Raw genomic sequence first — 13,500 nt, forward strand, 5'->3', positions numbered from 1 at the left:
CCATAACACAGCAAACACAGCAGTAGGTCAAATCTCATTCCTCCAGCCAATAATGACATAATCAATCCCAAACGAGGGAATTGATGGTTGTATTGAACAGATGGTGCATGACGTGAATTAAATATTCTAACAGACATTACAGAAAAAAAATGAAATATTTAAAAGAAGTCATTTTCCTGGTGCTATTTCATTGAAAGGAGGATATTATAAGACCACCACACGGAGCAGTTAATCATTACTTTATCAGGTCAAGTCAAAGATAAAACAGAACATAAACAAACAAAAGATTTAAGAAATCAATGTTCATGTTTACTGCACAGGAGATCCAGCTTTGTGATATTATGGGCATGTTTTGGGACCAGGCATCAAGAAAACCTTGTGAGCTTAAATACTAAGAAAACTAAGAAACTATTTTCCAACATTCATGAAAAGTGTGAAATAAAACCACAAACAAGGAGTTCAATGTCGAAAAAAAAACAATGAACATCTTGAATAGACTTATTTCTGTATGAAACAGCTGACAGACTGTCAATAATGCCAGAAATTCATAAAGATGATCAGAAGCAAACCCCCCCCCCCCAACTGAGGACAAGCTGAGCATTTGTCACAGGGACTTCATTTTCTCTTCTCTGTGCAACGTCTTTCTTGAGTAAACAGCCCAATTTTCAGGACATGTCAGGTCAAGTGGAAAACAAGTAGCCCTGATGATAAATTTCTTTTTTTTTGCATTTCCCCTGGAATAAAACGAAAACTGTGTTGAATGAGAAAGCATGAGAAAATGAAATGGCTAAAATCACCTAAATGGCTGAAGATTGGCTGCGTCTCGTCGCGATTCATCTAATCTTTCATGACGGACCTCATTAACAAAGCGTGTCAGCGGCCTTAAGGATGCCATTCAGCTCTCCCAGCTCATTCTGGGATTGTAATGCACATGTTTCAGCATTTCCAGCTGTTTTCCTGGGTCCACACTGACCCGGAGCACATGAAAGGTCAACAACTGTTATAAAGTATCAATGAACAATGTCACACAACTGGTGAACATTTAAGCGGTCTACTGGTGGAGTATTATCTGTGTACCGATGCTAAAAATACCGTCGCTTCATTTGAACAGATTTGAGAGTAATAAACCATGCGGCTTCATATACTAGATCAAAATGTTGTATCTATAATGTTTGTAAAGTACCACAGTGGGGGAAGAACAGACCAGTTCTGCAGTTCTTTATTAAATCAAACCCTTTAATGAAAATGATATCACTCCACCCAGCAGAAGAATCCAGTTCACATCACCTCCGAGGTGCTGATGCTGAAAATGTACATGACATAACACGTTCATCTATGAAGGTCTGGGTTGCCATTTTAAACAAAACAAGCACACACTGTCACTGTTATTGTTACGCGGCCCCAATAACAGTCTACCAGGCTTTCAAACTCAACAATGTTATGATCTGCTGTAGCTGAATTTAAATGGCCGTCTGCATGTTGTGATACATGCATATCAATGACACCAATGCAACAAAAACACAACCTGAGCCGAGTTGAAACAGAAAAAAGCTCTATTGAGTTAATCAACTGCATGCAAAAGGAAAGGTATTGCTGCAGATTTATAAAGCCCAATTCTTACTCAAAAATACTTAACAGCATCTAATAACCTGTAAACATATTCCCTTAATACATTGTGCACAACACATTAGCTTTTTGCCATAATTTGTTACCTCTGAGGATAAATTTATCACCGTAAACAATTGTATTCTAATCATGAGGACACATTAAGATCTAAAGTGCTAACATTTTAAGTATGACATGGTACAAATGTATTGTGATAATAACTAAATATTTCTGTATCAACCATGACGCAGTGCTAACCGACGAGGAGGAACAAAGACTTGGTGTTAAAGGGAACTCCTTCTTATGGTGCTTCTTACTGTAATGTTCTTATGAATCCACGTCTTCCCAGTGAGGTCCTGAGGTCAGTCTTTCTGTTCACACTTTGAGCTGGAGAACTGAATGACAGCGTATTTGCTGCTGGTCATCCAATCAGGATCTTGGGAGCCGAGCTTCTCCCCTTGGCCCGGCTGCAGACCGACCTGAACGTTGGCCTTAAGAGTCCTCAGGCTACACAGCGGTGCAGGCCCAAAGCCCCGTAGCGCAGTATCGAAGCCCACCGCGTGATCCCACTCCCTGTCCCCCGTCAGCTTCCTGTAGTTGAGATCGCCCTTAAACAGCACCAGGTCGGCCCCCTGCAGGGTCGCGTACAGGTCCGGAGCATCAGCTTCCATGTCACAAAACTCATGGGGCGTTGTCCAGAAGGGATGATCGTGATAGGACCACGCGCCCTCCTTCAGGTGGCTCTTCCACTGGACACCAGTCTTTGACATCCACCTGTGATTGGCCGCCGTGGTCTGCCGGATGGTCCACTGAAAATCGTTGGCTGTGACATCAGAGACAAACCATGGGATGGATTTGCCATGAAAATGGACCTCATTGGCAAGGTGGGAGGAAACCAGGAAATCTGCTAAGACCAAGTCAGTGAATAACTCAAAGCCAGAATTGTCTAGAACAATGTCCACTCTGACTGCAGCGGTTTTCTCAGATTGTCCGGGCCTCTGAGCGGAAAGCAGAGTAGACCACACCATGTTGGAGTCATTCACCAAGATGAAGGGTTGCAGGCTGTTCAGGGAGTCTATTGGACTGGTCTTCTGGGAGTTGTCTTGGCCAGCAGAGATGGACAGATCACACTTGTTCCCCCATAGAGAAACCTAGGAAAAATCAAATCAAAGTTAAACACAAACCAATTGTAATGTGTCCACTTGTGACCCTGAATAGGATAAATTAGAGAATGGATAGATTATTTAGTATGACGTCATACATTCATCACATTTGTCATACGGAAAGGAGGTTAAAACATTTAAGTTAAAACAAAAAACTACCCTAAAAGACACTAAAATCTTCCATAAAGGGGAACTACTGCAGAGTAGGGTAATAAGTATCTATGGGTTCATCAATAACACTGATGAATACTGCTCCTTTTACCTTTACTCACTTGATTGTTACGTATTAGGCTGGTATAAAAGACCTTCGCTTACCTGCAGCAGTTTGTCGAAATGCTCATGCAGCTGATTCTTGGAGAGTTCCTCCATATTCTTGTTGACGCCCTCCAAGTATGTACATAAGGCGATCATAGCCTGCTGAGACTCAAAAAAGCTCTGAGTCTTTCCCTCGTTAAAGACGTCGTAGTCACTGATGGGAGGACTGAAAGAAAAAAATCGAATAGAATCATGACCAGAGGACAAGAACAGATTGTAAAGCAACAGAAAAACTGAAGATGGGCGGTTCCATCGAAGACAAAACAAATATAATTAAGTAATGCATAGCTGCAGAGAAATATACCGTTAATAGGGCAGCAACAGATACCATTGTAAAATGCATATATTCTCACTTGAGCCAGAGGGCCTCGTGTACTCTGCGGTACATGTAGCACTCCACATAGAGCCATGGAGACTTGAACCAGCTGACAGAATCCTCGTCTCCGTGCATCTTCTGTTGTCTCTGCAGGTACTGATTCCAGCACTCTGTGTCTTGCAGACCATCCGTCAGCTCTAGAACTGGCTTATCTGTCTGCAGCTCATTCCTCATCTTAGACAGCAGACCTATTGTCTGCTTCTCTGCCTGGATACCTTCCTGTGTGAGAGTAAAGAGGAAGAGGAAACACACAGCTGAAGAAAACAAGTAGTTGATCAAAAAAAACAACTCGAATTCAATTCATCAATAACAATGCTTACCTCTCCATATTCTTCAAAAAACTTGTTTTTGTTGCGATGTATTGTATCTATAACTTTAGTCAGGATGGTCGGCAATCTGTCTCTCACAGTCAAATAGGCAAATGACCTGCAGAGAAACGGTATGAGTTAGCCACTGACGTTACACTGACACTTCCTGGTATTATCGTTCCAACATTAGCAGGTGTATGCACTCGTGAGCTAGCATGCTAATTAACCTAGCAAGACGTAAAGTTAACGTGAGCCCTTACTTTGTAGACTTTTCTACTGCAAAACCATACTTGCTTATACAACGAAACCGTCAAAAAAAATACATTCAAGTTGACTGAGTCAACATTATAAGCTTGCATGTGTACACTCAGTAAAGTTATAGCGTTAAATACCAACTTCGTGCATGTCTGTTAGCAATAAGCTAACGCCGCTGCTGGTTTAAACACGACAGTCGTAGCCGCTGTGACGCAGCAGTGTAGCGTTAGTTAGCCACATTATTTAACATGGTGAACAAGCTGTTAGAGGAACCATTGACATACCCGACCACTTTAGCAGACAGTGAAGGCGGAACTCCGTGCACCGTTCGATCAGCCGCCATCATTGTAGCAGTGGGAGTCGGTTCAAATTCAAACTTTATGGATAAAATGTCCAGGACAGGTACAAAGTTTAGGGGGTCCGCTTGAGGCTCGAACGCGACGTGTGACTATGGACGTTCTGTGGCCAAGCAGATCGTATCAAGCTAGAAGTCTGTTCCTGGAAACAAGTGTATTACATTTGAACATTTATTTCCTGGTTCCTTGTAGAACCCGGGTTTTATTTAGGAGGCGATGCTGCCATCTAGCGGTTAATGTGTAAACTGCAAAGTTGGCAAGTTGTGTGTCCCCGTGCACGTTGAGGCTGCCATTAAACCTTAAAGATGATACCTCGCGCCTTGTTTAATTGGGGGTAACTCACTTCCTTTAGCCCACGTGAGCCTTCAGCGTTGAAAGACTTTCAACATTAACATTTCTGGGGTGGATGGGGGATCACAGACGGGTACGCGCGCTGCCGCATTGCGCATGACCCCCTGTTGTTGCGGCAGCAGCAGCACCCCGAGCATCCCTAGTCGTCCAGAGCAACGGTTGTCATGGAGACATTGATTCGCTCTATCAGGAGAATTCGACCCCCCCCCCCCCCCCTCGCGCCCCTGAGGCTTTTGGCGGGAAAAGAAGGAGGGGGGTAGACCGATTCCTAGCGAGTCCTTGGTGGAGACCCTGATTAAATACTAAGCTAATATTCGTGGATATATAAACTTATATGAATATAGTGCCTTTTGGAGAAGGTCTCCCCACTCTGGGTGTTCTTTCTGCAGAACATGACCAATTGATTCGCTGCACCCACGATTACTAGGCCGGTAAAAAGCACGCACATCAATTCATTCTGGCGGTGTTTCCACTTTCAGATCAGCCCCGGTCACTATGGGAACACGGCGGGCCGTTGTCAGGATGTGGGGTCCTTGGGAGTGGGAGTCCAGCTGCGTCCACCTCCGGTGTTCATCCACCGCCGGCCTCCCATCCCCCAGCCGGGGCCCCAGCCTGGCCGGATCTGTTTTTCTAAACCGAGAAAGGAGTGACTCACCACTCCGGTTTCAAAACAGGCCATGAAGGGGGGGGTGGGGGGCAACGTTAAAGGCGCTGTTTAAACAGGTGTTTCAGCTCACCACAGTCCTCTAACGCAACAGGAGGATTGAGCAACTACTATGTCGTGTGTAAATTGTGCCCTGACGTCAGGAAACGGCCAAATCGGAGTAAATCTCGCCATACTTTTACGTTTTAAAGCAATTTCACGCAGTCTTTGCTGTACTTGTGTACTTACTGTAAAATGCATTATGCAGGAAAAATCAATTTAGTTTAAATCAGTGGCAGTCATGTGAAAGTCCAGTCTGCTTGTCTTTTGAATGAGCTCCTCTGAGAAAAAGAAGCAGGAGATTGATTAATAGGGCATAAGGAAGCCATATGTACAGAAGCAGACAGGACAGACTTCTCCTAATGGTGGAGCATTACAAATGATAATAATATATATATTTTAATGATTAAGAAAAACAATGAGCCATGTGGTAACAGTTGATCTGCTTCTTTCAATAAACCCCTGCTGTGGACCTTTCAGTAGAGTAAACATGCTTGTGTTCTGTAGTCATTACCATCTACTCTACCAGTGGCATCAATCAATCTTTTGCTTGTGATTCTTGTGAGACATTTCGTACCCCCACAGGCCTACATTTTTATAAGCTAATTAGGATCAGATCTAGGTCTATTGTTTGTTGACAGGACAGAGACTTAAGGTCTTCAGGGCCTGCTTAAGAGACATTTCTACCCCCTTCCATGTATCCTGTCTCCTGTAACCTTAACAAATAAACTCCCTACCTATTCTCTGACTGCCGAGTAAGCGTTTACAGAGCTGCAACTTGCCTAATCTGGTCCTCCTGTGGACTCCCTGTCCTAAGGCTAAAAAAAAAAAAGCAACTCTGTAATGACATGTCTGGTAAAAAAAATTGGTCTTTACACTATGGGGCAACATCTGATGACCAAATATTGATCCAAAGTGCGTTTGTGCGAGAAGGTGTTCCTACTCTTACTGTGCAGGCCATGTGTGCTGTGGTTGAAATCTATTTCCAAGACCTCCACTACTTCCCTCTTCTGGTACTTCCTTCTATATAAGAGGTTTTCCATCGACATTTGAGCTGACCAATTCACAGGCAGGCAACCCTTTGTTGGGATTACAAAATAACAGCTGTAATTTAAGACCCCATACGGAGTGTAGGCTACAGGAAGCGGCTGTAATTACTATTTTCACACAAAAGAAACAACTCACAAAAATTCTGTTTGCTGTTGGTGTGATTTTAAGGTTATTCGACTTAATGACACTGTTTAAAACTTACGCAGTTGTGACACTGTTTACGGTATGCAAGGGGGAACCTAGGTTAATATGCACAGGTTTGTTAAATGCTGTTGTGCAGCTCATAACAGCAGCGTTTTAATAAAAGTATTTTCTTCTAGATATTGGCATCAGTTTATAGATTTCCTTTACACATAAGGTGCTTGGAAATGAGTGCAACATCACAATTTAAAAGGAAGCAGAAAAAGGATGGCCAAACTGCATGTAGTCTAACATCAAAACATAATAATCTAATAGTGACACATACAAACTACAAACCAGTGTTCAATATTGTCTCGTATGAACATTTGTTGAACCTGTATTCAATATCTTGTGTCATACAGTTAATATGTTTTGTGGGAATCACATCCTGTATCCATAAATAGACCTATAGTAGCCATGTCACGGGGGAATTCAGTCCCCTAAAAACCAAAAACCAAATTCAGCTGATCAGTTATCCTTATAAATCTTCAGTTTATATAAAACACTTTGCAATTGCCTCAGAGTATGAATTGAGCTATATATATATATTAACCTGCCTTGCCTTATGGCCTTACTGTAGTTTTCACATGACATTGTTACCAACATGATGGTCTCAAGTATAGAACAAATAAGACTACAGTAGAACAATTGTTTATAATTCAAGATTTTCAACTAAACAAATAAAAAACAAGGCTTTAAAATTATATTCTATGAGTGTCAGAGGTAAATTACTGTACTCTATTACACTCTACACTCAAAACTGACTATCTTTTTAAAATCTATTTTTATTGTCTGTTTTCATCAGTCTCTACTAATACTAGTCTTTGAGATCAAAACTTCAGAGAATAAATTAATTAAACATACTTATCAGAATACAATTAATTAATTCTCAGCCAAATGTACTTTACCAAAGTTTGTTTCATATACTTTTTACATTGTTATTATTTTGTGACTTATTACTTTGTAGCATTTTGTTTTATCTCCTAATCTCATTCAGAATCATAATTGTTTATTACACAGTCATTAAAAAGGGGAAACGTGCTTTAATAGTGGCCATATATAGATTTTGATATAGTCTATAAGGATATCTTAATATTCGTGTTATTAAGGCTACAGCCTTGCTTTGATATTGCCATAACGTTCACTGAATATGTATAAAATGTATACGCTCACATTACTTGTATTCATACCTGTAACTTATTGAAAATCTGGTGTTGCCTTAGCTTCAACCGAAAATGCTAAATATGATTCGACTGTGTGAAAAAAGTAATTACTTCGTTATTTCGGTGAGAGTCAACAACACCCGTATGTATGCCACACTTCGGTGTTTAACGTGTCGTTAACGGCAGAGACAGGGCCGATTAACAACCACACGGTGAGTCAGCGTAGCTGTTAGCTGTTAATGTTCAAACTCACCGGCTGTCAAAAAAAAAACTGGCTAGCGGTGGTTGATCTCACGGCGGTTACACAGTGCGGAAAATTAACGTTAACTCAACCGCCCCCTTGCTCAACGGATTTTTTACAACGGCTGTTTTTTTACCCACAGTCATGTGATTGTAACGTAAAACCCCTAACCGGAAAACAACGACGGACGACCCTCTCCGCCGCCAACGAATGCTGCGTCTGCTAGCAACAGTACAAGCCGCTGCGAGCCCAGAAGAGGACGGACGAGTCCCCGGTAACAAACAAACAACGGCGACGCGGCAAACTCCACGGATTTACACCGGAGTCGCAGGTACGGCTGTTCGTACCTACACACTCTCCCATTCGTGTGCCGGTAGTCGTGCGTTATTTGGTTACTTGTGTGCGCTTCGACTAACTGTAATTGTCACGGGGAAGTTAAAAGAAACGCGTTCGTGACCAACCCCATCCCCCTTGCTCTCTTTCCCCGCGTGTGTGTGTTGTGTGTGCGCGCGCGCTCGCGTGCGTGCATGTCCGTTTTCTCTCGCTAGCAATAGCAGCCGCGAGAGACCCGAGGCAGGAACAGTCTCGGCGCGCTCGCTTTAGAGGCTATTCCCCCTGTTACAGCGCTTCGTGTACTTTACATGTTATTGTTTTATTAGCATAATTATTCTGTTTTATTCCCGTACTGTGTTTACCTTCCTCGCGGGCCGTTTAAACGGTGTATATTCAGAATAACAGTAAATCTCTCTACGGAAGTAACTATTCCACGTGTCTACATCACATCAGGGGCGGTGCTTTATTGTTGCAAACAAGTCGGTGTTGATTAACGCATGGTAGGCTACTGTGGCTAACTGACCGGATCATGTGAATACAAGTTGAATTCACAGGATCGATAGTTGATCAATGGTACTGCCAATCAGTCACATATTCATAATATTACTTTAAGAAATTGTAAAAGATCTGTGGAGCCACCAACCAACCAAAATGTTGGAGGCTGAGCTGGAGGCAAACCATACTAGAGGTTACAAACTAAAGCCTTTCTGGGTCCATGTAAATCCATTTAAACATCTGGAACAATCCAAACTACACCAGGAAGAGATACAGACTGCTAAAAAGCTTTAACAAGGAATCAGTGTAAAGCTGATATTGTTGAAAATGTATACAATGGTATAAATTATGTTATTTTTGTAAGTTAAAGGAAATATTGCTGTTTAGATGTGGATTAACTGGCAGTGAAAATGTGTTTATTTCTTGTACTACTGTCACATGTTGTTGAATTCAGATCGGGATAAAAAAAAAAAAAAAAGATATGTGCAGCTCACAATCATTTTAACAGAATTAGTTAAGTATTAGGGCTGCAACTGCAAAAGGGTCAGGGCAACCATTAATAAAAACATGTCTTGTTTATTAGAGGTGTTGGGAATGCTGCAGAGAGGGTGAGCTGCAGCATGTTACTGTACTGACGAGATGAGTAAACTCAGTTTAAAATTTTTTATGAAGGTTATAATCTTACATTTTTTAACTGGCCATGGTGCATCTGAATTATACTGAGCGGTATTTCTAATATCTAGTCTATTCTCAATGACGTAAATAGCATTATAAAGAGAGATGTTTAGTCTGTGGATTATTATCTATAAAATGTCCAAAAATAGTGAAAAATTCCTACTCTAATTTCTAAGGAACTACGGTGACATATTCATGATATAATTAATAGTTTTCTCTGACCAGCAGTCCTAAACTAAAAGATTACCACGTTACTGTCATGTATCCGAAAAGCAGCACATTTCACATTTAAGAAGCTGGAAGCAGGGAGTGTTTGGCTCAGTATATATAATATACTGTTGTAATAGACTGCATTATTTGCTAGCTGTACCTAATAACCTGGCAACTGCAGGTATATTGAAGTTAAGTGTGACAAGAGCATGGTTGATGCTGTGTACTTTGCATCTTGAGTGACTACTGTTGCTGTATCCCCCTCGCACAAGATCCGGAAACCTAGCCTTTTCCTGGAGCGCTGCAGTGCCAATGTCTTTGCACTCTGACCCCTCTGATGAAATACACATGTGCAGGGGGCTTTATCGGTGCTTTAGTCAACAGCAGCGAATATGCAGAGGAATTAATTCTGATTATTGGAGGTGAATTGGCTGGTGAGGTATCCATCATCTTCTGTCTTGGTAGCTTCATGCCTCAGGCTGTGTGGTGTGGAGAAAGGTCTGGAGAAAGGAGAGTCGCCCTGCCCACAGGCTGTCTTCATTCTCCACTGGAAGGGGGGTAGAACCAGTTCTGCTTTTAGGAATGTGTGTCAACACCCCAAATCATGTGATGGCCTGGAGCCCTTGTAGTCTTCCAGTGACCTTTAAGGTCAACGACACCCATCTTATTGGTCAGCAGAACGCACAGAGCTCTGAAATGTCCCTTGAGATTGAGTTTGGACGGCTTGGGCTCCATCTGGACCATGTCCTGCAAAAGGATGTTTCCTCAAAGTCTTCAAAGAGACAAGAGCTGTAGTGATAACAAACTCTATTTCATCTACTTGTTTTCATTGTCTCTCACTGATGTTTCGGGGGCAGCTCAATTCCTGTAAAGCCAGGTTGAACATTAGAGGGGTATATAGAATAGATGAACCCTTTGCACAGTAATTAGCGTGCATGTTTAGTGCTAACCATACCATCATCAAAGGGTTTCTATGAGAAGGGTATTCTCACAATAAGAGATCAATAGAGAACCCTCTCTCTGACCACTCTGGTTGTCATTGATTTTTTACTCTTAATTATTAACATTGCAAAACGTGTCCAAATTCCCACTTGTACAATACAGGGAAACACATTAGACTGGGGTGTTTTTTGTTTTGCTGAGTCGCACCATTAATTGGCATAATGTTCTGTGACATTAGACTCTTTACTGTTGTGTTAAGCTAGCCTTTACAAGGTCGTTAGATCACCCCCGTCAGCCTGACACTTTGTGGTCACAATAAACTCTGGTCTCCTTCCAGACAGGAAACTCATTGCTGCTTGTGTGTGTGTGTCTGTGCGTCTTTTGTGCAGGTTGAAGAATGGAGTTGGCCAACCATGGTCTTATCCTGCTGCAGCAGCTTAACGCTCAGAGGGAGTTTGGCTTCCTGTGCGACTGCACTGTGGCTATAGGAGATGTCTTCTTCAAAGCCCACAAAGCTGTCCTTGCGGCCTTCTCCAACTACTTCAGAATGCTCTTCATTCATCAGGACAGGTAAAGGAAGAATGTATGAATAGGTGTATCGGACACCAGCTCAATACCAAGCTTGGATACCTTTTTGTTGTCACATCAGTGCTGTCAAAACTTACAGATGCCATGTCAAAATAACACTCACTTCTCATGTTGTCAAACACTGAAGGGTTTTGTTTCTCTGTAGTTGAGCGCTGGACTGTATCTAAATCTTTTTAGTGTGATGACCCACAACTAATGCCATTGTTTGATCAATTGAACGAATTGAGGTGACAAATTGGAGTGTGTGTAAGGGCATTAAGATCAGAACAAGGTATCTCTGCTGCCCTGATAATGTGTTATGGCGACATTCCCTCACTGAAGTACATGCAGACCCAAACCGATTTATTCACCTAATGCAAGGATTGGTAATCTTAAGAAACTAGCAACAGTACGCTACATTTTCAAAATGATCCAACCGAAAAAGGCCGTAGGCCTGAATGGATTGGACAGGCTTATTACAGTGCGTTTTGTCAGAGCATTTGATTTATTTTTTTGAATATTTTTGAAGAAGACAAACTCTAGCTTTGCGCAGATTTTTCCTCATATAGTAGAGAAATGAGGAGCAGTCACTGCTGTTTATAATGGACACCATCATCTAATATTATCAAGACCGCAGCCATCATTAGTCACTACTTAACTGTACTGTCGTTGCGTTTCAGTGATTGTGTGCGCCTGAAGGCCGCCGACATACAGCCGGATATCTTCAGCTACCTCCTCAACCTGATGTACACAGGCAAGCTCGCACCCCAGTTGATAGACCCTGCACGGCTGGAGCAGGGGGTCAGATTCCTGCACGCCTATCCACTCTTGCAGGAGGCCAGCCAGTCTGTGTATTCCCACGCTGAGCAGCACAGCATCAACCTTTCCACCTCCCTCTACGGCATCCAGATCTCTGACCAACAGGTAGGGCTGTCTGCTAGATTGCCCTCTCGACGGCAGCTCTCCTCTCCCTTCGACATGGAGCAGCTGAGCTCAGAGGGGAAGTATCTGTCCACACCGGCTGCCACAGCTTCATACGCCAATTCCTTACTGTCCAAGCTAGCTTCCTCGCCCCTAGACGCGGAGGCCTCGACCAGCGGCGCCAAGCCTACAGTTGAGGAGGCGGGGATGGACTTGCTAAGTGCGGATGGTTCCTCAGCCAGTGCCATCCTCCATGTAAAGCCCAGCATCATGAAGAGGAACTCCTCCTTTAGGAAGCATTACTCCTGTCATCTGTGCCGGAGTCGATTCACCCAGAGAAGCCTGCTGAGGGAGCATCTCCTCCAACATACCCATGCTCTACAGCAGGCGCCAGCTGAGCCCAGCAATGCACTCTCGAGTGTCATGACTGGAGAACATAGCATGCTAGATTTAGAGAGGGTCCTAAAGGGAATTAAGGCCGGGTCAGTTGCCTTGGCTGCCACCACAGGGGTAGAGATAATCAGTGACAACGAGCAAACGCCCGTTTCAGGAACCAACTCGGACTCTCCGCGAGCAGAGGTGTCCACTTCTAGCTGGGGGGTGGGAGGATTGAATTCTCAGGCAGACACGCCACCTCCGTCAGACATTGCGGACATCGACAACCTAGAGAGCGCCGACTTGGACAGGGAAGAGAAGCGCAGGAAGTACGAGTGCTCCACCTGCGGGCGCAAGTTTATTCAGAAGAGCCACTGGCGTGAACACATGTACATCCACACGGGCAAGCCCTTCAAATGCAGCGCGTGTGGCAAGAGCTTCTGCCGGGCCAACCAGGCAGCCCGCCACGTGTGCCTGAACCAGGGGGCCGACACCTACACCATGGTGGACCGGCAGAGCATGGAGCTGTGCGCCGCAGGCGACGACAGCAGCCAGATGGAGGCGATGTTCTTGGGCTCGTCGAAGCCTTACAAGTGCAACATTTGTGCGACCACCTTCTCCAGTCCCAACGAGGTGATCAAACACCTGTGCTTTACTCAAGGGGGGTTAGTGGGGCTGCAGGGAAACACGGGCGCGGGGATTCTGCTCCAGCGTGAAGAGTTCTCCAAAGATGACGGCTCCGACTTGTCCAACTCTGGCACCCCACTGGAACCAATAAAGACTGAGGAAATCCTCGCAGAGTAGTGCCAAAACTATTTGTCCTCTTTAACATGTATGTTTACTTTCTAAATTGTGGTTAATAGGTAAGCTAAAGGTAAAGTTAGTCAGGGTATGTATGTTTGAGCTCCTCGATCTA

General features: G+C 43.5%; 2 protein-coding genes across 2 annotated transcripts; one reads left to right on the forward strand and one right to left on the reverse strand.

Annotated features, from left to right (window-relative positions):
* Positions 1-580: 580 nt before the first annotated feature.
* armt1 (acidic residue methyltransferase 1) lies at positions 581-4,527 on the reverse strand. The gene is made up of 5 exons (XM_079179786.1): positions 4,307-4,527; positions 3,780-3,885; positions 3,437-3,678; positions 3,084-3,249; positions 581-2,756 (listed from the first exon to the last, which is right to left on the reverse strand). The coding sequence occupies exons 1-5, from the start codon at positions 4,366-4,368 to the stop codon at positions 1,968-1,970; spliced, it is 1,365 nt and encodes a 454-aa protein (XP_079035912.1). The 5' UTR covers positions 4,369-4,527; the 3' UTR covers positions 581-1,967.
* Positions 4,528-8,330: 3,803 nt separating this feature from the next.
* zbtb2b (zinc finger and BTB domain containing 2b) lies at positions 8,331-13,462 on the forward strand. Its single transcript, XM_079180353.1, has 3 exons — positions 8,331-8,397; positions 11,111-11,291; positions 11,969-13,462. The coding sequence occupies exons 2-3, from the start codon at positions 11,119-11,121 to the stop codon at positions 13,386-13,388; spliced, it is 1,593 nt and encodes a 530-aa protein (XP_079036479.1). The 5' UTR covers positions 8,331-8,397; positions 11,111-11,118; the 3' UTR covers positions 13,389-13,462.
* The last annotated feature ends 38 nt before the right edge of the window (positions 13,463-13,500 follow it).

The sequence above is a fragment of the Pholis gunnellus genome (assembly GCF_910591455.1).
Source record: "Pholis gunnellus genome assembly, chromosome: 19".
Taxonomy (NCBI): Eukaryota; Metazoa; Chordata; class Actinopteri; order Perciformes; family Pholidae; genus Pholis; species Pholis gunnellus.